Source organism: Loxodonta africana, chromosome 1 (genome assembly GCF_030014295.1).
Source record: "Loxodonta africana isolate mLoxAfr1 chromosome 1, mLoxAfr1.hap2, whole genome shotgun sequence".
Classification (NCBI taxonomy): domain Eukaryota; kingdom Metazoa; phylum Chordata; class Mammalia; order Proboscidea; family Elephantidae; genus Loxodonta; species Loxodonta africana.
In genome coordinates, this window is record NC_087342.1 from 213,094,194 (window position 1) to 213,121,389 (window position 27,196).

Here is a 27,196-nt window from a genome sequence, read left to right on the forward strand (position 1 = left end):
CAAAAATTTATACACAGACTGTTTTGTGATATTGGTGCGATCCCCACAATGTGACAGCACACTTCACCCGGGTTCCCTATGTCCATTCATCCAGTTCCTGTCCCTTCCTGCCTTCTAGTCTTGCTTTTGGACAGAAGTTCCCCATTTGGTCTCGTATATTTGATTAAACTCAGAAGTTCAGTGTATCATTTTTTGTTTTATAGGCCTGTCTAATCTTTGTCTGCAAAGTGAGCATCAGGAATGGTTTCAGTTCTGGGTTAGCCGACTATCTGGGGGCCATGGTTTTGGGGGTTCCTCTAGTCTCTGTCAGACCAGTTAAGTCTGGTCTTTTTTTTTGTGAATTTGAATTCTGTTCTACATTTTTCTCCTGCTCTTTCTGGAACTCTCTGTTGTGATCTCTGTGAGAGTGGTCCTTGGTCGTAGCTGGTGTCCCTACCTCTTTCTCTGTTTTCTCCCTCTTCCTCCTTCCCCACTCCTTTTGTTCATAGAGTAGGATGTCTGTATCTCCATCTTCTAGACCAGAAATATTACTGAATTCCTTTCTCAGATTTAGCTCAGTGGTACCAGATTAAGTTAGTATATTAATTTCCTATGGCAGCCGTAACAAACTACCACAAAAATTTGGTGACTTAAAACTACAGAAATTTATTCTCTCGCAGTTCCGGAGGCCAGAAGTCTGAAATCAGTAACACTGGGCCAAAATCAAGTTGTTGTGGGGCTGTACTCCATCTGGAGGCTCTAAAGGAGAATCTTTTTCTTGCCTCTTCCAGTTTTTGGTGGCTGTTGGCTTTCCCTGGTTTTGGCCATATCATTTCAATCTTTAGTGTTAGCATCTTTAAATCTCTCTCTTTTTTGTCTTCATATCACTTTCTCTTCTTTGCTGTTTCTGTGATGTGAAACCTGACCAAAATGATGTGGACTCACTCTTCAGTCTAAAAAGATGAAAGTGGACAGAAGATATATCTGCGTGTGTGTCAAATTTCCCTCTGACTCTCTTCTATAAGGACATTTGTGATTGATTGTGGGCTTATTTGGATAATTCAGGATAATCTCCTCATCTCAGAAACCTTAATTTAATCACACCTGTGGAGACCATTTTCCATGTAAAGTTACAGGTTCCTGGGATTAAATAAGACCTGATATTTTTATGGGCTATTATGCAGCCTATTGAATAGCTACAAGTAAAAGAACTTTTACTATTCTGCCTTAAATAAGGAAGAATTTGTTCTCTCCAGTAATCTTCTGTCTGTAGGTAGGCAGTCTAGGGCTGGTTCACTGCTCAGGAAGACTGGCTGCTTCTGTTTTCCTGGAGGAAGGGGAAGGCCAAGGCAAGGTATTCGGGCCACCTGGGTATGGCTCTCCTGGAAGTTCATCAAACATTTCTATGCTCACCTCTCATTGGCCAGAACTCAGCCATATGGTTATCTCTAGTTGCAGTGGGAGGTGAATATTTCACCTGGCCACCTTGTTGTCGGGAAAAAAAAATGGAATTCTGTTTGTAAGGAAGAACAGGGGAGAGAGGATGAGTGAGTAGGTGACCCAGCAGTGTCTACCGCAATAAGTTTGAGCAAACATTTTCCTTGTGAGTAAGATGTCTAGAGGCATGGTGATGGTGAAAGTAATTCTAGAATTCAGGTTACCTGTATTTATTTTCTAGAAGAATGATATATTTTCCAGAAGAATGATATGTTCAAAATACAAGTTTAAAGGATGACATAGGAACCAAGTGAAATTTCCCCATGTGTCTTGATGGAGGAATGTATGTGTTGAGACATACTAAATCGCTCTTGTTTGAAAATCAGTTTGGAATGGGAATGAAAAATGTCAATTTCATGTGCTTTGTAGCTCAGACTCAGTCTCGCCTTGACAAGACCCATTGTCACAGTGACTAGTTTACCTTTGTCCTGAGGGAAGTGCTAAAGCTTTGAAGAAAGATTATCAATCTAAAAACCTTTTCATTTAATCCATGCTCTTGCTGACATCCAAGAAAAATTTATTTTGCCATCGTGAATTATATTTTATAACATTTATAAAATTTAGGAAGAAAGAAAACTCTGGTGGTGTAGCGGTTAAGAGCCATAGCTGCTAACCAAAAGGCTGGCAGTTCGAATCCAACAGGTGCTCCTTGGAAACTCTATGGGGTAGTTCTACCCTGTCCTATAGGGTTGCTAAGAGTCAGAATCGACTCAACAGCAGCAGGTTTTTTTTTTTTATAGGAAGAAAAGCCTGGTGATCTACTTTCAAAGAATCAACTGTCGAAAACCCTGTGGAGCACAGTTCTACTTTGATGCACATGGCATCTCCATGAGTTGGAATTTACTTGATGGCATATGGTTTTTTGATTATAGGATCAGGGGAAATAGTAATTGTAATGTTCTAAGAAAACACTGGCCATTGTGTTTCTGCAGTATAAAAGGACGCTAGTTTTGTGGGTATCATTAGGAAGAGAACGAGAGAGAAAACTGACAACGTTATCCTTCCTTTGCTAAACCATGTTGATTGTGCTCATGGATTACCATCCAGGATTCCGGCCTCCCACTTAAGAAATGATTTAGCAGTTGAGGATAGTCTGGGGAAGGAAACCCAAGTCTTGGAGCAAATGCATTTGGTGTTTCTGTGATGTGAAACCCGACGGAAATGATGGGGAGTCACTCTTCAGTCAAAGTGAGGAAAGGAGAGGGAAGATAAAATTACTGACTATAAAATCATTTATTTCGGAAGAGTAAACATGAACTTGTTCTTCTAATCCTCAGCTCTTAAATTAACCTGGACTTTTTGATGCTTAAAAGAGGTATGTTTAAGACAGATAAAAGGAGGAGCTATTTTATCCAGAAGATAATTTAGAAATTAACAATGAAGGCAAATAAATGGTAGACCCACTGTAGACTATTAAATAAAGATATTGGTGATTTGAGGCAGGACCTTAATTTCTAACAGCACCGTAGAGGATAGTGTTGTCAGCGTGTTGGTGGAGCGACCTGAATGTAACATCTCTTACATTTTTTGCCCATAGTATGAATTTTATCTATCTTCCTTGTCCAGCCTTATCTGAATAAACTTTTCAATAGAAAAATGTATTAATAGCTCATGGAACTTTTCACATAGTTATATGAATTGAAAATGAGAAGGTTCATTTTTCAATAAGAGACAAAGTATTTAAATTATTTTACCTACTACCTTTCATTTTATGTAGGAGCCCTGGTGGCACAATGGTTAAGCCTTTGGCTGCTAACCAAAAGGTCAGTGGTTCAAACCCACCAGCTGCTGTGTAGGAGAAAGATATGGCAATCTGCTTCTGTAAAGATTTACAGCCTTGGAAACCTTATGGGACAGTCCTACTCTGTCCCGTAGAGTCACTATGAGTCAGAATTGACTGACAGCAGTGGATTTGTTTTTTATTTTATATACTTTTAAGCAAAGAGTGCTGTGCTTCATGGGCTGATTTATCTCTGAGGTCCATAGAAGGGATCTTTACCTTTGGGTTTTTAAGGGGAAACACAGTGTTCCTTTCTCACATGTTCTTCTTGTATATTACACCTTCTCCTTACTTATTGACTGTCTCACCTGACATTTTGGATTTATGGCAAAAGTAAAACATCTATCATCCGACTGTTTTGCTCGCTTACAGCGTACGTCTGGCAATAATGAATGCCCAGGTGCAAGACGAAAGTAATGCTAGCTGTGCTGTTTAAGGTTATGTGTCAACTTGACTGGGCCATGTTTCTCAGTGGTTTGGCAGCTGTGTAATGATGTAATTTGGCCGTTATGTAATGATGTAGTTATCCTCCATTTTGTGATCTGATGTTACCCTTCATTTTTGTGTAATGCCGATTTCGCCTAACAGTCTGATCTTTGTCACCTAACCATGTCAAAAAGCGAGGAGAGAGTGTATAAATACTTGGACAAAAGAGTGCATTTTAATGGACTGGCAATTTTGAAAATTTAATTATCAAAATGACTTTCTTCTTCCTTTTTAATGATTTTACATCTTGGTTTAATTTGTCATAGCTGCTGTTGAGTCCACTCCAACTCATATGGTGACCCTGTGTGTGTCAGAGTAGGACTGTGTGCTCCATAGTATTTTTAATGGCTGAGTTTTTGGAAATAGATCACCAGCCTCTTCTTTTGAAGTGCCTCTGGGTGGACTTGAACTGCCAGACTTTCAGTTAGCAGTGAGCCTGTTAACTCTTTGTGCCACCAAAGGACTCTAGCCCAACATTAAAACACTCCAAACAGAGAAAAAAATTCAATATCAGAAAAAATCTAAGCCACTTCTGAAATACTCCATTTTTCTTACTTTAGAAATTATGTTTATAATAGGTTATATTTCTTTAAAGTATTTCATTTCATTAGAGAACAAAGAGCAGATACTCCTCATTTTTTTTCTCAGATTTACCTTCTTCTTGCGAGGTGAGAGGAGTATTAGGCCCTTGAGAGAGTTTAGGTATCCCGATGTGATCTGTAGGTGACATTTTGTTTTGCACTGATCTGTTTTTTTTCTTTGCATCCCAGTAAGTGATCAGTACCATGATCATTTCACTTGGAATACTTGAATCTGTTGCAGAAGATATATTTTACATGATGCAGCTCCCTCTTCACCGATGTCTCCATGGTGAATAGACTTGAGGCTGGGAAGAGAGTGACCTCAACTGCAGTTACTTTATATTTGGCTAATTGTCTCTTCCAAGTGAAATGAAAAACTCACTGGGAAGACAGGTACAGGTAAAAGCAGTCTAAATCTGGCAAGTGATATGTGAGCTCAACTGTGTCTAGTTCAGGATGCTTGCCTCCTGATACCTTTCTGTCCCCCATCTATTGGGATTTTGCTCCATAAGGGGGCCTTTCTTGTTGCATGTTGGTGTCTTAAATATCTCCCCACAGGATATTTCCTGTCTGCGTATAATTACAAATACACCTTCTCCTCCCTTATCGACTATCTCATTAGTAACATTTTGCATTTATGACAATAGTAAAAAATCTGCTACTTCGCACATTAATGATATTTATCTGGCAGTAACGGACGCTGAGATGTGAAGCAAGAGTAGCAGTGGATGCCATGGTTAAAGTTGTGTGTCAGCTTGGAGCTGGGCCGTGATTCTCAGTGGTTTGGCAGTTAAGTAATGATGTAATGCGACAGTTATGTAACGATGTAGTCATCCTCCATTTTGTGATCTGATGTGGTTATCCTCCATTTTTGAATAACGCTGTTTTCACACAGTAACTTGTTCATATGGTACCTAACTATATTGATAAGTGAGGAGACAGTGTAGGCAGAAGTCTCCCTTATTGTCACCATCTTTCACCAAAGCAGACAGATATGCAGACAAACAGACCTTTCCATAGCCCTGTTTATTTTTTTTTACCTGCTAAATTCTGTACCAGTGCTACCTTTATAGGGTGAGTGCTTTAAAGAAAAAAATACTCTAAAACCAAACCTGTTGCCATTGTATTATGTATTTATTATTTAAAAAATTAGGAAGTATAGTTAACAATGGAAAATAAGAACCTCTCAGAATCTTCTAACTTAGAGATAAATAGTGGTAATGGGTTGCTTCTTGTCTTTCTAGTCCTGCATACCAGTGACCGGTTGCTGCTGAGTTGATTCCTACTCATGGTGACCTCATGTGTGTCAGAGTAGAACTGTGCTCCATAGGATTATCAGTGGCTGATTTTTTGGAAGTAGATTGCCAGGCTTTTTTTCTGTGACACTTCTGGTTGGACTCAAACTTCAGCCTTTTGATTAGTAACCAGTCACACTAACGGTTGGCACCACCCAGGGACTCCAGTCCTACATACACACAATGTATAAATGAAATAGTCTATATACCCTTTAATACACTGCTTTTCTCACCCCTTAATATAAGGTAAAAATTCTTCCATGTATTTACATATTATTTTATAATATCATCTGTGATGAAAATATACTTTGTAAACAACCCCAATGATAGATATTTAGAGTATCCACTTTTTTGCAATTGTGAAGAATGTTTTAAAGACTATCCTTTTAAATATATCTAAATATTTGTGTATTTCTTCATTTACCTCCCTAATATAACTCTCTAGAATTTCTGGGTCTATGATTATCTAATATTTAAAGATTTCGGTACAGGTTTGTCAGATTGCCAGGAAACTTGTACTAATTTACATGTCTGCCATCACAAAGGGAGTCCCTAGGTGGTGCAAATGCGTAACTTGTCTGTTGCTAATCCACTGCTAACCCACTCAAGTCTTCTCAGAGGCACCTAGGAAGAAAGGCCTGGTGATCTACTTCCAAAAACTCAGTGGTTGAAAACGCTGCAGAGCACAGTTCTACTCTGACTCTCACGGGGCAGCCAATTGACTCTCTGGCAACTGGTTGACCATCATAAAACCAGCTTCCTCGTTCCCTCACAGCATTGTGTACTAGCTGGTTCAGTGGCATCGAAGTACTGATGAAGTACTGCCTAGCCAAACCAAACGGCTCACAGTTTTGTATGCGTGTTCTATTATTTTGTGCCTTCAGGCCTTTGCTTTAGCGGTTACCTTTTCTAAAAATGTCCCTTCTACCCATTTTTACATGCCTGAATCGTATCAATTCCAGATGTTCAAACGCAGCTTATTCCTTGAATTCTCCCCTCGTTCTTTCCTTAACCCCACCAAGAAGAAATATTTTCTTATGGATTTGTGAATGTATTGGGATTAATATATTAGTTATAGTTGTTTATCTCTAATTTATGGGTTTATCTCACCCCCTAGAACCATAAGCTTTTTGAAAGCAGCACCTAGCTCTCTCTTGGGGCTGACCTGTAGTAGGTGCTTAGTAATTTACTGTTCCTTGATTTGGTTGATTAGTTTCTTTATACAGTGTTTTTCTCTTAATAGACTTGTACTGTAAGTAATTTTCATTAAATGAGTAGGAAGTATAAAGCTTTAGGCAATGACTGTAACACAAGGTTGGAAATATTTCAAATCCTCATTATATCTGTTTACTGGGCCAGAAGTCTTACACAATGACATAAACCAACTTGGTCATGAGCAACTATTAATTTTTGTTTTACTTTTTGATGAGTAATGCCAGTTTCCAGTGCTTCCAGGTGGGGTGTGGGGGTTATCCGTCACCCCATAAGGGTCACTATCAGGCATTCAGACCAACGAGGGCAAGTTTCAGACCAAATCTTGGCGTGCACAGTGGCATTCATTAAACAATCGTTATTACCAAGCAGGCTCAAAAACAATTCATGCAGCCTGTTTGGTGAGCTTGATAAGCTACAGTTCAGTCGTTTTTTAAGGATGTGAACATTTCCGTTGAAGTAAAGGTAACAGTATTCTGGAGCTACAATGTCCTGTATGGTGGCTGCTGAGCCCCAGAAATGTGACTACTTTATGTCAAGATGTACTGTAAATGGAAAATACACACCAATTTGAAAGATTTAATATGAAAAAAAGAATGTGAAATATTATCAGTGATTTAAAAAATATTGGATATGTTAAATGATATTTTGGTATATTGGGTTCTGTAGCACATATTATTAAAATTAACTTTACCCGTTTTTTAAAAATCCGACTCCTAGAAGATTTGAAATGACGAATGTGGCTTACATTGAATTATTGGCAGTGCTGTTTTAGAGGAAGGATTTAGTTAACCTTATAAGCAGCATTAAGTTTCTAGAATCCTCTCAACCAATGACTGAACACAGGGCTGTTCAGGGATCTAGCCTCCTAGACTCCCTAGGTTTTTATATTCTGTTTAATCAAGGGCAGTTCTGTCTTGCCCTATAGGGTCGCTGTGAGTTGAAATCGACTCGATGGCAGTGAGTTTTGTTTTTGGGTTTTTCAATCAAGTCTGGGGCATGTCCTTAAAATATTTTGGCCAATCCATGTGCATTGGATAAGACTAAGTTCACCAGTGGGAGCCTATTTCTAACATCCATTATGCTAATTATCAAGTCACTCTACGAGGCCATTTCTCACATTAAGCCAATTAGCAAAACCTCTACTGTTAATGGTGAAAAAGATAACTGATGCCCATGTAGTGGTTACTTCTGGAGTGTATCCTTTTTGATTATATTATTCGGAGTCCCCAGGTGGCTCAAATGTTACATGTGCAGCTACTAACCAAAAGGTTAGTTGTTCGGAGCCCACACTGAGGCACCTCTGAAGAAAGTCCTCACCATCTGCTTCCGAAAGTTCACAGCCATGAATACCCTATGAGTGCAGTTCTACTCTGCACACACGGGGTCACCATGAGTCGAAATTGACTTGAAGGCAACTGGTATGTTGTTGTTGTTAGCTGCCATTTAGTCAGCCCCCAACTCACGGCGTCCTTATGTGTTATAGAGTAGAACTGCTCCACAGAATTTTCTTGGCAGTAATCTTTATGGAAACATATAATTGTATTGCAGCTGACCCCCTCTGGAGTGTTACTCTGGGCTGGGACAACTGAGAGATCCTAGACTAGTTCGTACACAGGAATACGTGTACCCCTGTGAGCATGCAAAATTTTCCAGTGTTAAAGAACCTGAGGAGATACTTTTTTCCCTTCTCTACTTTACAGAAGAAAGGCATACTGTCATCTGGTGCTGCCATAACAGAAATACCAGGCGTGGATGGCTTTAACAAGGAGAAATTTATTTCCTCATAGTAATGTAGGCTAAAAGTCCATATTCAAAGCGTCAGCTCCAGTGGAAGGCTCTCTCTCTCTGTTGGCTCTGGAAGAAGGTCCTTGTCCTCAATCCTCCTATGGCTGAAGAGCTTCTCAGGCACAGGGACCCTAGGTCCAAATGATGCGCCCTGCTCCTGGTGCTGCCTTCTTGGTGGTAATGAGGTCCCCAACTCTCTGCTTGCTTCCCTTTCATCTCTTGAGAGGTAAAAGGTGGTGCAGACCACACCACAGAGAAACTCCCTTTACCTTGGGTCAGGGAGATGACTTGAGTAAGGGTGGTGTTACAATCCCGCCCCAATTCTCTTTAACATAAAATTACAATCACAATATGGAAGACAAACACAGAATACTGGGAATCATGGCCTAACCAAGTTAATACACACATTTTTTGGGGGACATAATTCAATCCATGACACGTACATCTCACTTTCCCCAAGTCTTACTGTGGTACATGGCTGTTAGGCAGCAAACATGGAGACAGTTTCAGAATACAAAGCAAACAGCACTCCCTTGAGAACTATTATAATAGGCAGTGCCTTATTTTATCAGGAGCAAGGCTTTATGCCCTCACTGTCTCCTTCCTCCTTCCTTCTCTCCCTCCTTCCATCTGTCTTTTAGAATGAGAATTCGGAAGTCAGATGTTCCCTTGGAGATATGTATTAACATGATTTTTAGATAGAAATCTAAAGCCAGACTTCTCTTGTCAGAAGGTAAGTCTGATTTGGTTGATGAGTTTGACAGTAAGGACTAGTTTTGCCAATAAGTTAATAGAGACATTTTCTATTAATTCATGAACTAATTTGGCAACTCAACACTATGCTGGAAATTCCATCTTTTGTAATATTTAAATTATGATACATATTACCAACTTGAAAATATGCAAGGGAATTTTTTTAAAGGGTTTATTAACAATGTTTGAAACCTTTGACTTAAACTAACACAAACATAATATCACACTATGTTGAAATATTTTAAAGTATATTACAGATACCATAGAGCAAGTTTTAAGAAAAGAAAGGAAAAATGAAAAAAGACACTCCTGAAGAGAAATGGTAGAAAGAGACAGACCCAGATGGGTGTTTGGATTGGTCGGTGGGACTAAACTGGGGCAACCAGGCAGACTTTATGACTGAGAATTCCAAAATGGTAGTTGTGGCCAAGACAGGTCTAGGGATGGATAAGTATTGAAGAAGAATATTCAGGGAGGCAAGGTGGATTGAGGTTTGGATGGTCAAATATCAGACAGGCAAAAGGAGGAGGTTGGTTTTGATAATGAAGGGAATTGAAAGAGGGGAAGAGTTACATCCCCAACGAATGCTCCAAATGATGGCCTGTAGTAAAGAAGGCTTGGGAGATCAGGTTTTGGGGGGTGGGGTGGTGTGTTCAATCTGGTTTTTAAGGCTATCTAGACTTTTGGAAGTGTCTAATTATGGTGAGGAGTCCCTGGTGCAAGTGGTTAACACGTTCAGCTGCTAACCGAAAGGTTAAAGGCCTACAGATCCACTTCCAAAAACTCAGTCATTGAAAACCCTGGGAAGCATAGTTCTACTCTCATACAAATGGGGTCATCGTCAGTCAAAACTGACTTCATAACAACTGGTTTGGTAAAGCTGGAGGCCCCTCTTCTTTGATCTACTATATTTTTACATAAATAATGTGCACATTCTATGTTTTTTTTTTGCCATCATTGCCTTTCCCCCCAGGTATTTTCGTAAGCATTGTATTAAAAAATTAACATAATGCGCTTGAAAAAAACATCTCGCAGAGGGAGGGCGGAGTTGGTTAAAAAAAAGGTAGAATGCCTGCATTATTTGTGTAAAAATACGGTACAAGTTCCTTGAGGCCTCATTACTCTTTGGGGGGCTACCTGCAGACTCCTGCTTAACAGAACCGATAGACCAGTAGTCAAGTTTACATGGATTGTTGTGGTCTGGGTGTTTGTCCGTCTCAAGTACATAGACAGACCCTGACACAAGGAGAACTCAGTTGAAGTACTTCTGTGGAGAGAAGTCAAACTGTAATGCCACATCTTTTGATGCTCTCAAGTTACTGGTTTCATAATGTTATTCTTGGCTTCTACTGTGCTCAGTCACTGATTGATTGTTGCTCATGGCTTTTTAAAATATATTTATCTGACTGTGATGACCCAGTGTCATGATTATAGAAGCTATGGAACATCTATTGGACATGCATTTCTAGTTCTGCACCTTTTTGCTTTTTGTATGGCACACAGTTAGAGGTTTTCTACATCAGCTCTGTAGAAAATAATTGCTGTCCTACATATGAATGCAGGGAAACATTTGGGTACTGAAAGTGTCCTTTTCTTTCTCGTTGGATATTTTTCTGTAAGTTTTTTTTTTTTTTTTTGAGGATTACTAATTCTCATATGTTTTTATTGTTTTGTCATATGGATTTATGAAGAACCTAAAAGATTTGTCTTAATATGGGAAAAGTAATAAAGAAATAAGGAACCCTGGTGGCTCAGCGGTTAAAGCGATCAACTGCTAACTGAGAGATTGGCGGTTCGAAACCATCAGTGGCTCTGAGGGAGAAAGATGTGGCAGCCCGCTTCTGCAGGAATTTACAGCCTTAGAAACCCTATGGGGTTGCTATGGGTTGGAGTCAACCTGACGGCAGTGGGTTTGGTTTTGGTTTTGTAATACAGCACAAATAATGAAAATGAGAAAAATGTTACTTGACTATTTAGCAGTCTTGAAAGGAGATGGAGTTGCAGCTGTTTTGGCAGGTAGAGCTTGTCATGACCAAGAATGTCAGATCACTGGAATGTTTTTTATGTTAAAAAAATTTTTTTTTTCTGTTTCATTTGCATGAGTTTTCATACATCTAGAGAAATATTTTTATGAAGCAGTCACTCTTTCTTGAGATTTCTGTAGACAGTTTGCAGAACATAATAGGTGTTATTTAATAAGAATAAAATTAAAGTGAACCATCTAATTTTGTAGGAATTTTATAAATTTAGCCTTTTGTTAATTGCTAAAAAATTAGCTTTCTATTGGCTTTTCATGACAGACTTATCTGTGTGACTCGTCCAGCTTCTCCTAAATAACCCCTCTTTGTTCTGTGACATTTCCAGTAATTTTAAAAATCTTTCATTTGCAGGACAAAAATTCAAAATGAAATGTTTGTAAGGTTTACAGTTTTATTTTACAAATTGAGTCCTTGTTCTTTTGCATTGGCAGCACATATAATACGCTTGATATTTGAGTTGTTAAGTTTTTCCAAAAAATATTTCTAGAGAGAGGGTTTCAAGTACTGCCAGATGTCTATCAGTCTTCTAGACAATCTTCCAGATGAAGTGTAGCAGCTGCAGAAAGTGAGAAGGAGGTAAACATGACCTTGTGTGTTCCTATTCATTGTTTAAAAACCTTGAGGAATGCATCAAGGGGAAAATAGGTACGGGATAAATAAACTGTAAAAGCACAAGTTCGTCAGGGATAAATGGTTTCATCTAACTTTGAAAGTGATTCTCCTGGGAATAAAGTAATCATTTTACAATATTGTGTGGATTAAATGCAGAAGAGCTGTCTCTGAACTCCAGGTACTTCAGGGTGGCATGCTGTTGAACTTGGACTATTTGAGAAAGTCTTCAGGATGTTGGAAAGTTTGGGAGTTTTGCTTGGTGATTTTTTTCGTTTTCAAAAGGCAGCCTTGAGAAAGGGAGGGGTGTTAGATAAGGAGACATAAATTCTGATTTGATTTATGGCACCAACTAACTCTGTGCCCTGAGATAAGTCTTGGACATGTCCGGTCTCAATTTGTTAAGTGTGAGAGGAGGGGATGGGGTCGGTAACCCTTTAATGTACCTTCCTGCTCAAATGTTCTGTGATTCTATAGTAGTAAGGTGGGTAGTGTTGGTGGCTTAGATTGCTTCTTGGCTGGAACAAACCTACTCCTCCAACGATGAAAGTGATGTCAATTCTCAATGGGGCTGTGGATATTCTGGAACTTAAGGGCTCAGAATTACCATGAATTTTGGGGCAGAGTGGATGGTTCATGCTAGCAGAGCATACATTTGCTTAAAGAGGTGGTTTTTTAAAAAAAATCTATGTGTTCTTAAAATATTTAAAACCAAAAACCAAACCCACTGCCATCGAGTAGATTCTGACTCACAGCGACCCTATAGGACAGAGTAGAGCTGCCCAATAGAGTTTCCAAGGAGCGCTTGGTGGATTCGAACTGCCGACCTCTTGGTTAGCAGCCGTAGCACTTAACCACTACGCCACCAGGGTTTCCTTAAAATATTTATTGAGTATATATTTCTAATTCTGCACTTTTTTTTCCTTCTTAGAAGAGCAAACGTTTTCATGATTGAAATCTTTCTGAAGTTTGGATTATTTTAGAATTACTGTTTTGACATCGTGATATGCTACAGTAGTCCGCGTTTTCTTGTAGATACCCAATCATGTTTTATTAAGTATGCCTCTTTTTGTGTCTTTTCTACTTTTGCATGAGTTACGACTTCTCGTGTCCTTCAAGATCTATTTTAAATGCCCTTTTCTCCAGGAGACTCCCTTTGCCGTCCTCTTTCTCTTTGTCAGTGCATTGAGCACAGACTCAGGGGCCAGGGAGCCCGGGTTGTGTTTGTGGTTCTGCAATGTCCTAGGTGGGTGATATTGGTGGGCCGTTAATTTGATTCTGCCTCTGGGCTGTTCCTTTCTCATCTGACAGTTGGAGTTCTTTTCTTCTTTCTTCTCACTTCATATCATCTCCTCTTAAAGTGACCAGCAACTTCTATCTCACTTTATACACAGAATGATGCAGAAATTAATTTGAAGTATAGGATTTTTTCGGGGGGGGGGTGGTAGTGATGGTAACAGCTTAAAAAAAAAAGTAACGGCTTTATTGAGGTATAATTCTCGTACAGTTCACTCATTTAAAGTATACATTTCAGTGGTTTTTAGTGTATTGACAGTTATGCGACTATCACCACAATCAATTTTAAAACATTTTTATTCATCACATAGAAACTCCATACCCTTTAGCTGTTAGCTCCCATACACCATTGCTAAGCAACTACTAATCTATTTTATGTCTCTATAGATTTGCTGATTCTGGATATTTCATATAAATGGAATCATACGATATGTGATTTTTTGTGACTAGCTTCTTTCACTTAGCATGTTTTCAAGGTTCATTCATGGTGTAGCACGTATCAGCACTTCAGTTCTTTTTATAAGCAAATAATATTCCATTGTATGGATATACCACATTTTATTTATCCATTCATCAGTTGATGGACATTTGGGTTGTTTCCATTTTTTGGCCATTATGGATAATGCTGCTATGAATATTTGTGAACAACTTTTTGTGTAGATGTGTTTCCTTTCTCTTGGGTATGTATCTAGGAGTGGAATTATTAGGCCAAATGGTACCTATGTTTAACTTTTTGAGAAACTGCCAGACTGTTTTCCAAAATGACTGTATCTTCATACATTTTCACAAACATTGTATGACCTTTTCAATTTTTCACACCTTTGACCATACTTTTTATCTGACTTTTTGATTATAGCATCCTGGTTGGTATAAAGCCATATTTCATTGTAGTTTTGATTTGCATTTACTCAATGGCTAATTATGCTGAGCATCTTTTCATAATGCTTGTTGGCCATTTATATATCTTCTTTAAGGAAGTGTCTGCTAAGACCTTTTGACCATTTTAAAATTGAGTTATTTGTCTTCTTATTGTTGAGTTGTAAGGGTTCCTTGTACAGGTCAGGACCGAGTCCCTTATATGTATGATCTGCAAATATTTTTTCTCATTTTTGTGGGTTGACTTTTTACCTTCTTGATAGTGACCTTTAAAGCACGAAAGTTTTTAATTTCGATGAAGTCCAGTTTATTTTTTCTTTTCTTGCTTGTGTTTTTCATGTTGTATTTAGGAATCCTTTACCAAATGCAACATTAGGAAATACTACTCTTATATTTTCTTTTAAGAGTGTTATAGTTTTGGCCCTTACACTTTCATCTATTTTGAGTTAACCTCTGTATATGGTGTGAGGTAAGAGCCCAACTTTATTCTCATGCACATGGATATCAAGGTGTCCCAGTACCATTTGTGGAAAGACTATTCTTTCCACATTGAATGTTCTTGGTGCCCTATCGAAAATCAATAGACCATAGATAAATGGGTTTATTTCTGGACTCTCAATTCTGTTCCATTGATCTTTTTATCTATCATTATGTCAGTACCTCATTATCTTGATTAATATTGCTTTGTAGTACATTTTGAAATACACGTAACTGTGAGTCCTCCACTTTTTAAGGTTGTTTTAGCTATTTTCATTCCCTTGAGTTTACATGTGAATTTTAGGATCAGTTTGTGAATTTCTACAAAGAAGCCAGTTGGGATTCCCATAGGGATTATGTTCAGTCATTTTGGGAAGTATTGTCATTTTAATAATGTTAGGTCTTCCAGTCCATGAGCGTTTGTTTACTTTCCATTTCTTTTTATCCTTTTTAATTTTTTGAACAATGCTTTGTAGTTCCAGAGTATAAATATTGCACCTCTTTTGTTAAATTTACTCCTATTTTATTCTTTTTGTTACTGTCATAAATGGAATTTTCTTAACATCATTTCAGATTATTCATTGGAAGTGTATAGAAATTGAGTTGATTTTTATATATCGACTTTGTATCCTAGAGCCTTGCTGAAATTTTCTAATTTGTTCTAATAGTTTTTCAAGGATTCCTTAGAATTTTTTAGATACAAGAATGTGTCATCTGCAAATAGAGAGTTTAATTTTCCTTTCCAATCTGGATGCCTTTTATTTCATTGTCTTGCTTAAGTGCATTTTTAAGCATTAAAGCTTAAATATACTTCAAAGTATAAGAGCTACAAACTTATGAAAATATTATTTGAAATGTTCATTATCCAAATTTCCTGAATACTTAGGTAGTTTTGACAATTTTGAAAAGTACATTTTAAGTTTTTTTTAGGTCCTCTGAGGGTGGCAGTCTTTGACTGAAACAAACTCTGGGATGGCTTAAGAGCAGCCCCTCTCTTTTTGGCTCTATTCTTTTATAATATTTTCTATATTATTGTGTTAATATTTATGTATTTTCGTATGATGTTTCAATAATACTGTTTGAATAGATGAGGTGGTGTTGTTCATTGACCGAAAAATTGGGTATGAGGAAACAAGAGAGGAGAATGATGTAAATAAGGCTTAGTAGTAGTTTTATTTGGGGGGTGATGCATGTACCCACCGTTCCTGGGGAAAAAGAGGTGAGTACATTCTGAATTACTTTCATTGCTTCTGAAATAATCTCTTTTGCCGATGAAAACCTGGCTTTCTAGGTTGTGTTGGATTTTTTGTTTGTGGAAGAGGCTTTAATAAAGTCGACCCAAGTTTTAAATCATCCAACAAGACATTTCTTTCTTGGCTTAAAGTCTAGGAACTTCTTTTTCTGAATAGCTGTATTTTATGGAACTCATATTAGCTTAGTGCCAGCCAGTTGGACACTCTTAAATTGCTTCAGAAGCTGTAGTAGAGGATAATGCTTTCTCTCTAATAGTAGAGTTTTAATGGTAGTCTGCATGCTCCTAAAACGTGTGTGTTTTCATAGAGGAAAAAAAGATCCCTAATTTCTTTGCCACATTTCGCCTTGAGGATTTAAGTTGAGATTTGTTGGTAAGTTCTGCTAAAAGAATTCTCGATATGTTTGTGAGCTAGTCAAGTGGAAATGTTTCAAATCACTTTCCTTGAAGATTTATTGAGCAGTTTGATGTTTCTTGCTTCGCTCCTCTTATCTACCACAGAAATAAAATTCCAGGCTTGGCAGCATTGAAGGCTCGTGGATATGTGTGAGCATGTCAGAAGCATTTTAAGAAGAGCAAGATATTTAGAGGAAGAATTTGGAAAATCAGCCTTAAGGGATTTAACATATTTTTCTTCTCCTAATTCAGTCCCGTGCTCGTCCCCCTAATGGAGAAAGGTCATTAGCGGCTAAGATCTGCTAAGCTAGCAAGGCTTCAAGAAACTGAATGATTTTCTAAAATCCAAATCTAAGGGAGACACTTGTTTAAATTTAGAAAACTGAGTGAATAAGTTTAGAGAAGGTGGGCTTATGGTGTAATTATACTCACTTACTTAATATATACGTAAATAATCTAGTAATCTGTAAATCTGTGTTTGTATGTATATATCTTTGTTGTGGAGAAACTAAAATGACTAATTGGCTTGCTCATGGAAATTTGAAATTATTTTAGACTGGTTGAAGTTCTGTATACGTGTGTAAAAGGCCCGTGCTTTAGCAGGGTAGTATGTTAGAGTTTTAGTTGTCTTCCTACCATTTTGCTAGTGCGTTCACCTCCCTGATGGAGATAGCTGGACTAAGGTTGTTTATTTTAATGATGGCTTGAGGGCAGTGCAACACCAGTAAGTGTTCCAAAATTTGTTGCATTTTTAATCTCATAATTGAAAAACCTCTGGGTAATTCCTTTTCTTTTGCTGAATAAGACGTGTGTGTGTGTCTGAAAAAAAGGGAAACGTGAACTAAGGTCTTACTGAAATACGAACCCATTTTTTTCTCTGTGGTTGTATCAGGAAAATGAATACAGAGCAGTGTTTATACATCTTGGAGTTTTTTTTTTTTTTTTTTATCTTGGAGTATTTTTAAAACATTTGGATGTAGACACCTTATCTTTTGCAAGCAAATACTTTATTTCACATCAGTGACTTCGACTCCTATTCAGACTTTAATTTAACCCAAAGATTAAACACTGTTGTACAAACATTAGCTTATTAAGTTTCATAAACATCTGAGTATGGGGTGGAAATCTATTTTTAAAATTTGATTTTATTGTGTATTTGATAAAATTGAAAAACCTTGTTTACGATTTGATAGGTGACAGGCACTCATGTCCTTGTCCCTTCTATCTGGAGGGGAACCCGGATAGTATTATTTTAATATGTTTTTGAAAATAGGTGAGTTTAAAGCTCTGAAAAGAGGTTAAGAGAGAATAACGTGTAATGATATTTCTCTTAGAATTTTCCCCATATTTATGGTCAAAAATTCTTAAATTGTATGAATGCTATAAAGTAAGAGAATGACTTTTACATTTTTTTTTGTTAATAGGGTTAGAAAATAAATATGGTAAAGTTTACAAGAATAAGTTGTAGATTTATTTAAAGGAAGTGGGAAAATTATTGGATATTCCAAGTGTCCCAAACCGTGATAAAAAGATAGCTAATACTAAATTCCTTTTGGTAAGTCTGTGTAGCGCCCTCTGCAGGTCCACATGTGCAGCAACCTTATATTATATGTTACTAGATTTGTCCCTCTTGGGTATCATGGCCAAGGCTAGGACATTCAGGGTGTATAATTAAGTCCTCTTGGTTAATAAAAGACTTGCGTGTGGCATTGATTGGAAGGCCTGAAATAGGGGCTGATGCTGTTTACATTGCCCTTTCTGGAGGGAAGGTCACCTTTCAGCACAATCCACATCAAGAAGTTTCTTAGAGAGTGTTTTTTCACTCCTTCTGTGACTTGGAGTCAGTCTCCAGTTACCTTTATGGATCTGTAAAAGTGCACTCTTTACCGGAGCTGCTGCAATGTTTATTCCACAAATGACCTGTTCATTACAGACTCTCCTTCCAGAGGGGAGTAAGGCCCAGAGATACCACAAATTTTATGAAGTAGTGGGCAGACTTCTCATTATGTTATTAGAGATTAGTGAGGAGGTTTGGCCCCCCTCTGTTATTTTGCAGTTATGACGTGGGGGCAACCTGGAAGTACGGATGGTGGTGGAGCTTTCAGAACTACGTAGAGATTGTTAACGCGCTGCTTTGTAGGCTTTCAGCTAACAAGGACTGTTTTGCTAGTTTTAGTAGAGAATTGAGGAGTGACAAAGAGGGTATGATTGGAAAGTTTTCTTCCCTTTATAGCTATCCATAATCTGCTGTTGTGTTCTGTACGAACAGAAAGGGTGACATATATATATATATTTATCTGCCTTGTTTACTACACTTAAAACAATAATTTAACAATAACAAGGGTTAAATATCATCTCTTTGCCAAGCCAAGTGTCATTTATACTCACTAATCCTCACATAACCCTTCAAAAACAAAAAAAACCCTTCAAGCTAGGTATTATTTATGCCCATTATACAGATGAGAGCTACGAGGCTAAGATGTGGTACAGTGGCTATTTTGAGATCACACAGTAAGTGGATTTGGATGCAGTAGTCTTTGGATCTAAAGCCCTTTGCTCTTTTTATTACACAGCATGGCCTCCTCATATCTACTAATAGATTGTTCTGTCTTCAAGAAATTTTTTAAAGGTCACTTTTCATTTGTCATGGCTTAGAAAATAAATTTGTAATCTAAACCAGTGTTGATTTTTCTCAACCCTGCTTTCTGTCTTTGTAGAATATATAGATGGTTTTTATAGCTTGAGATTATAAAATTCTTCAGCAGGGAGGGATTATGCAATAAGCAAGGTAAGCAATGGTGTAATTGTGCTTGTTTACTAATCTGTAGTGCACAATTTCACCTGTTTTTATAGTTCATGATTTCACATGGGTTTCACCACATCTGTGATGTGATAAAAACAGGTGAAGTTGTGCACTACAGATAAATTAAGTAAACACAGTTAAGCCCGTGTGTACCTTGCTTACTGTAAGCCGATGCGTACCGTACTTACTGGTTAACGTGCCCCTGAATGCTTGTCGTGTCATTCTTACTACAAAATGGGCTGCAGAATTAACTATAAACCTTATACTACTTTCTGTTCTTTGTGAAAAGGAGGCAAGTCATGAATTCCTTAGTTTTTGTTGGCTCACTTCAATATGTTTCGAATATGCTAAAATTTTTATCAAGCTGAAAATCTCAAAACCACAAAATGCCACAAAAAGTGTGATGTGTAATATTTACAAAGTAAGGTCAGATTAAAAAAAAATTTTTTTTTTTTTAAGGTCAGATTAAAAATAAACCAAACCTGCTGCCATCGAGTCGATTTCGACTCATAGTGACTCTGTAGGACAGAGTAGAACTGCCCTATAGGGTTTCCAAGGAGCTGCTGGTGGATTCAAACTGCTGACCTTTTGGTTAGCAGCCGATCAAATAACCGCTGTGCCACCAGGGCGTCAATGTCCTATTGCCATCCCACAAACCTGGGGGTAGTGGCTGGCGGCAATATGCTGGTGCTTAGGTGGAAGGAGCCAGTTCCCTTGGGAAAGGTGCCTGAGCCTCCCTCGGCTCTAGCCGTGAGCAGGCTCCAGAAAGGGAGAACTCTTTAGCCATCATGCTTTTCATTAGCTGTGGCTCATTGTGCCTCATGAGCTGTGCTAATAGGACTATTTTAAACACCCAGGATGGAGATAATCTTATTTAATGTCTTTACTAACGGTACAGACTCTCATACTCTTCTCTCTCCTTTTGCCTCCCTACAGATGAACACAATGACGTACAGAAGAAAACCTTTACCAAATGGATAAATGCTCGATTCTCAAAGGTAACCAAGACTTTCAAAATCCTTAAAATGACTCAGATGCCTCATTCTGACTCTTGGAGCTCGAGTGGAAGTGCAGCAAATTTTCCCCATGGAATGTTACCTAACGGAAATCTTACGAGTATGCAGATACATTTTATGCTTCGTCTATTTCCATATTTAAACGGAAATCCTGGTGTTCATGTGATGCTCTTTATTTTGACCTGACATTCTCCAGTTACCTAAACTAATGGTTTGCTGGTTTTGACTCCGTGAATCCCGCGTTTTAGGAAACAAATAAATATCAGTTGGAAAATTTTCTTTGTGTTCACTTCGTTAACAAAGATCACAATTTAATTTTGCCTAGTCAGAACCAAATTACTATCATTCAGGCAGCCTTTCTACCCTGTGAAAAAATATTTAGGGCATTTCGTTCTTGTGGATGTGGCCAGTAATCCCTACTTGCCCTGTGATTTCTTTTTGTGTGTATTTCCTCATTTCCACCCCGCTAAACCTGTTCTTTCTGTTCTTTCTGAGCATGTCTAACCATTTGACCGTAACCAACATTTTGACTGATAATTTTTTTTAGTGGTAGAGGATGCTAAAGAGAGAAATTAGCAGTGCTGTTTTCAGACTTGTTCCAATATGACTATCCATTGGTTATGGTTATCGAAGTTGGAATTTTACCTACTAACATAGGGTCGGGAAGGCACTTTTCAGGTTAATGGTTATAAACCAACTGCTGTCAAGTCAGTTCTGACTCATGGTGACCCCATGTATGTCAGTGTAGGAATGTGCTCCATACAGTTTTCAGTGGCTGATTTTTCGGAAGTAGATCACTAGGTCTTTCTTCTAAGGAACCTCATGGTAGATTTGAACTTCCGACCTTTTGGATAGTAGCCATGCTTGTTAATCATTTGCACTACCCAGGACTTCCTGTATTATAGCAAGATGAAAAAATAGAGGTTTCTCAGAGAAACACCCTGGTGGTCTTTTAAATAGTATGAAAGCCATTTTAATTAAGAGTTATTTTTCAAAATTTTCTATGTGAGATGGGTGCAAAGGTCAGAAAAATATACCTAGTATTTCTTTGAGGAAAAGAATAAAGCAGTTTTAGGATAGCTCTGAGTAATAGCACCGGTTAAAAATTGCTCTGATTCCAGTATTTATAGTTGATTATTTGATTGTAGTGTTTTCTTAGTTTTTGCCACATTTTTGCTGAAGGCTATTTAATCTAGCTTCTAAGAGTATAAGGAATATGAATACTGACTGACAGAAGAGTTACAAGTGTAGATAGTATTAGGGTCAGTGTGAGTCAGAATCAACTCGATGGTAATGGCTTTGTTTTTGTGGTTTCTCCTGATTGGTGGTATATTTAAGATTGTTCCAAAGCAGATAAAGGGCTTTTTTGATGAAATTTTAATTTGTTCTTTTCTGGAGGCACAGGTAGCATCAGCATTTTAGACTTGACATTATTCAGAGCGTTTATTCATCTGCATTTGACCATATTTTAGGCAACATAGTTTCAGCACCTGGGAGATTGTGGGTATGAGGTGCTTTATCCCGGTGGCCTCAGAAGTACTCGTATGTATAAGATTATCCATCCCAGTTGTTCTCTAGGGAAACAGGACCAGTGAGATACACACGCACACGCACACGCATACGTACATATAGGTATTTCATGAGTTTGGCTCATGAGATTGTGCAGGCTGGCAAGTCTAAAATGTATAGGTCAGGTGGCAGGCAGGAGACTCCTGCAGGCTTGGGTCCCAAGATCTATAGGTCCGGGGACGGAAAGAGTGTAGAGTGCAGACAGAGTGCTAGTTCTGCCAGAACATCTATTTATAGTGCATAAGCAGAACACACCCTAACGAAACACCCTCTTCAAATGCCTGATTGCGTGCATTGCATTACATAATATTATGGCAGGTGATTACATTACAGAACAGCAACTAGACTAGTGTTTGGCCAAACCATTGGGGCCCATAGCCTAGCCAAATTGACATGTAAAATTAACTGTTATACAGGATAACACGGTTGCTCTCTAGATAGAACAAGTTAAGCATACTTAGTTTTTAGCAGCCTAATTTGGTCATTGGGAAGGATCATCTTTGAACTGATACTGAAGATCAATTTGAAAGTAGTCTTGGTAAACCTAAGTTAGGGGCCGTTTGAAACTGGGTGAGTTACTTTTGTACCTGATGGTGAAAACAGAGAGAAATAGACACCACAGAAGGTTATGGAGAGGATGTGTGTAGAAGAAGAGAGATGACAATTGAGAAAGAGTAACTGGAAACATTTAACCTTATCAGTATTGCCATGAATTTGGTTCAGATAAGATATTACCTTGATAGCACATTCTAGACTGTAGAACTGGAGCATCACCTGGTAGAGCTGCTTTGTTTCCAGATCTAGAACTGTTACTGAAACATTCAAGGTTAGTAGCAGAGCTCACCTTGAACCTGGTACTGCTGCTTACTCGGAAGTACACATTTGCTTTGAGCTTTAAAAACACCCTCCCTGGAATTGTCCCATGACAGTTCTCAGTGTCTGTTGATCATTTGGGTCATGTACCTGAATTCTTTCAAAAAATTTCTCAGTAGTTATGGTGGGCATTTAATCTTTAAACCTGAAATCAAAAATATCCTCTAAAGTATTTTTAAACCAAACAATACCCGTTGCCATTGAGTCGCTTCTGACTCATAGCGACCCTGTAAGACAGGGTAGAACTGCCCTGTAGGTTTCCAAGGCTGTAATGTTTATGGAAGCAGACTGCCACATCCTTCTACTGCAGAGCGGCTGGTGGATTTGAACTGCTGACTTTGCAGTTAGCAGCTGAGTGCTTAACCACTGAGTCACCAGGATTAATTAACCAAACAATGTTGTTTTTAGGTGCTGTAGAGTTGGTTCTGACTCATCAAACCAAACAAACCCGTTGCTGTTGAGTTGATTCTGACTCATAGCGACCCTATAGGACAGAGTAGAACTGCCCCATAGAGTTTCCAAGGAGCACCTGGCGGATTTGAACTGCCAACCTTTAGGTTAGCAGCTGTAGCACTTAACCACTATGCCACCAGGGTTAGTGACCCCTATATAGCAGAACAAAATCAGTCTAGTCTTGCACCATCCTCACAATTGTTGCTACGTTTGAGCCCATTTTTGCAGCCACTGTTTAGTCTGTCTGGTTGAGGGTCTTCCTCTTTTTCTCTGACCCTCTACTTTACCAAGCATGATGTCCTCCAGGGACTGGCTCCTCCTGATAACATGTCCAAAGTAAGTGAGATGAGGTCTTGCCATCCTTGCTTCTCACTAGCATTCTGATTATCCATCTAGTTGTGTTCATGTGAAATCTGTACATAGACCAACAGGCAGTCTTTCGAACAGAACAACAGCATACTGTGTGGTTTAAAATCAGGAAGGGTGTGTGTCAGGGTTGTATCCTTTCACCACCTGTACGCTGAGCACATAATCCAAGAAGCTGGACTATATGAAGAAGGACGTGGCCTCAGGATTGGAGGAAGGCGCCTTAACAACCTGTGATATGCATTGACACAATCTTGCTTGCTGGAAGTGAAGAGGACTCGAAGCATTTACTGATGAAGATCAAAGACCACAGCCTTCAGTATGGATTACACCTCAACATAAAGAAAACAAAAATCTTCACAACTGGACCAATGAGCAACATCATGATAAACGGAGAAAAGATTGAAGTTGTCAAGGATTTCATTTTATTTGGATCCACATTCAATGCCCATGGAAGCAGCAGTCAAGAAATCAAAAGACTCATTGCCTTGGGCAAATCTGCTGCAAAGGACCTCTTTAAAGTATTGAAGAGCAAAGATGTCACCTTGGAGACTAAGGTGCGCCTGACACAAGGCATGGTATTTTCAATCGCATTATATGCTTGTGAAAGCTGGACAGTGAATAAGGAAGACAGAAGAAGAATCGACACCTTTGAATTGTGGTGTTGGCGGAGAATATTGAATATACCATGGACTGCCAAAAGAACGAACAAACCTCTTAGAAGAAGTACTGCGTCTTACATACTTTGAATATGTTGTCAGCAGGGATCAATCAGTCCCTGGAGAAGGACCTCATGCTTGGCAGAGTACAGGGTCATCAGAAAAGAGGAAGAGCCCCAATGAGGTGGATTGACACAGTGGCTGCAACAATGAGCTCAAGCATAACAACGATTGTAAGGATGGCTCAGGACCGGGCAGTGTTTCATTCTGTTGGGCATAGGGTCGCTATGAGTTGGAACTGACTCGACGGCACCTAACAACAACAACAACAACTCAATCCATGACACATGCGAAAGCTGGCCAATTAGTAAGGAAGACTGAAGAAGAATTTATGCATTTGAATTACGATGTTGGTGCAGAATATTGAATATACGATGGACTGCCAGAAGAATGAACAAATCTGTCTTAGAAGAAACAAACAGTATTTTACCTTAATTGATAAAGAATGTCTGTCTTGAACATTGTGCCCTTTAGCCTGTATGGGATCAAATTGACAACAGTAACTTGAAAGGTTAAATAGGAAGCTTAGGAGACAGTGAGTTTATGTTAAAGCTGAGGAACAATTCGGAAAAGGAGGGTAACAATGGCTGCATAACTTGAAGAATGTAATCAGTGTCACTGAGTTGTATGTACAGAAATAGTTGAATTAGTATATATTCTGTGCCACCCTGGTTAATCCGTTTGGCTGCTACTCTAAAGGTCGAGGATTCAAACCTACCAGCTGCTGCATGGGAGAAAGATATGGCAGTCTGCCTGTAAAGACTACAACCTAAGAAACCCTATGGGGCAGCTTGACTCCGTCCCATAGGGTTGCTATGATTTGTAATAGACTCCATGGCGATGGTTTAGAGCAAATTTATCTAAGAAACAATGAGTGTTTGGATATTATGAGACAGAAGACCCTTGCAGTGGTACTAAACTATGTCTTTAGTCTTTGTCTTTGCTCTGTCCTAAGTCAGGCTGCTTCCACAGTGGTGATAGATATGGAAAGAAAACTAATACAGATCTAGACTGGGAGGTTTCCATGAGCTGGGGAAAGGCTTGTATTTATACATGGTATCACTTATTATTCGCTGGACAACTTTGTATTCCTGGGCTAGCACAAGAGAGGAATAGGTCCTGTTGAAGATAATGAATTTTGTTTTGTTTTCTTTTTTATCCGTATCCTTTGGTATAATTGTGGTTGAGTTTAGAATATAATTAGCTGTGGGTCCAATTCTTCCCTGCCATGTGGGCTCCTTTATAGAGAAATCCAAAAAGGCACTGATAGCATCTTTTGTCATTTAGGAATTTTAAATAGACACTTCCCTGGGCATTTTCCTTTTGGCCCCTGTCCCTACCCTAATTCTCAGTGAAACACCAAATCTTGTTGATTCCAGCACACGCACACGCACACACACACAGAGAGTCAAGATTGTCCTGACACCTCCTTTTTCCGAGGCACTATTATGTGTGTTAGGAAAAATTGCAAGACATTAAAATGAGCAATAAGGGATTAGTGGGTATCTTATCTCGCTCAGTCATCCTGGTTATCTCTGTATTTCATTATCTTTAAGCTACTTAAAAAAAAAAAACACTAAAGAAGAAAACAAAATCAGTTGCTGTTGAATTGACTGATTCATGGCGACCCCGTGTGTATCAGAGTAGAACTGGGCTCCATAGGATTTTCAGGGGCTTCTTTTTTGGAAGTAGGTTGCCGGGCCTTTCTTCCAGGTACCTCTGCATGGACTCAAACTTGGAACCTTTTGGTAGCAGATGAGCAAGTTAACTGTTTGCGCCACCCAGGGATTCCCAACTCTGTAAACTGTGGAAAACTGATAATAATGCCCATGATTCTTATTTAAGAATATGCAAATTTGTTGAAGTGCAATTGATTATTGCCTCTTGGATAGACCAATTTTTCTATTTATAGTAAATTTATTTCAGCTTTCCTTTATTGCATATAAATTACTGGTTCTTTGAATTCTCCTTTGAACTCTTTGTAACACCTTCCTGGTTCCCTTGTTACTTAATGAATTAAAGTCTTTGACAATGTTGATTTTATCTTTGTATGAGAGTCGTGGTTTCTTTTTTGAAAATTATCCTTTAAGCCGTGGACCGCTATAATAATCTGTCAACTAGTTCCTCCTTTCCATGCTGCTTTCTCTGTCCCATTTTCCATTTGCTACAGAGTAGCTGGAGTGATACTAAAATATAAGCCTGAATCTCTTCCTTCTGTAAAATCTTTTCATTTGCTGCCCACAGTTCTTCCTTGTCTTTTAAGGCTCTAAGTAGTCGCTCCCCTATCCCCACTCCCAGTGTCATCTTCCTTTACTCTCCTTCATTCTGCTCTAGCCACTCTGTTCTTGCCCCCATACCTATGGGCCTTCCTGTGGCCTTCACATAGGCTCCTCTCTCCATCTGCTCTTGGCCAACTCCTACTCTTCCTTCTTGTCTTAGCTAAATGTCACCTCCTCAAAGATGCCTTTTCTGAACCCGCAGACTGGGGTTGGTATGTTCTGTACTCCCAAAGCGTTATCCTTTGAAGCACTTCCCATAAATGTAAATTTAAATAATTGCATCTGAAAATGCTTGTCTGTCTCCTCCCTAGCCTGTGGTAAGTCCTGGGTGCAGGGAGTATCTATTTTGTTCACTGACACAGCTTCAGGCATTGAGTAGGCACTCACTGAATATTTAGAGTATTAGTAAGTAACAGAATGACGGTGACCCAGACATTCATTTAATAGACCTACTATTATATCTCAATAAATCAGTCAGAGATGGTTGTGTTGGAAAGAGATAGGAGTGGAGTGTGGAACTGAGTGGAAAATGACATAAATTATATTCCTTAATGGATATGAGTATTATACGTCTGTGTTTTTGCTGCCTTTATTCACTTAAAGAAACAGACAAATCCAGCTACGCAAATTTTTCCTATTTGCCTGGTTTCTTGGAGTTGTACTGGAAAGGTTGTTAAATAACCATTTGGGTTTAAAGGCATATTTAAAGATACAATTCTCTTAACTCCCAGAAACAGGTTCTTCACATAGGATCGCCTACTGCCAACAGAGTGAAGAAAAATAAGATATAAAATTTAAAATT

At 38.6% G+C, this 27,196-nt stretch overlaps 1 protein-coding gene across 12 annotated transcripts in view; it reads left to right on the forward strand.

The window, feature by feature from the left end:
* The window catches only part of UTRN (utrophin), a 616,684-nt gene that overhangs the window by 103,609 nt on the left and 485,879 nt on the right, over positions 1–27,196 (forward strand). For all 12 annotated transcript variants that reach the window (XR_010323082.1, XM_064291826.1, XM_023551169.2 and 9 more), the window contains one exon: positions 20,056–20,117. Coding sequence is in view for 11 of the 12 variants with exons in the window: in XM_064291826.1 (XP_064147896.1) it covers positions 20,056–20,117 (62 nt within the window). In the remaining variant the exon portion in view is untranslated. The remainder of the gene's footprint in view (positions 1–20,055; positions 20,118–27,196) is intronic.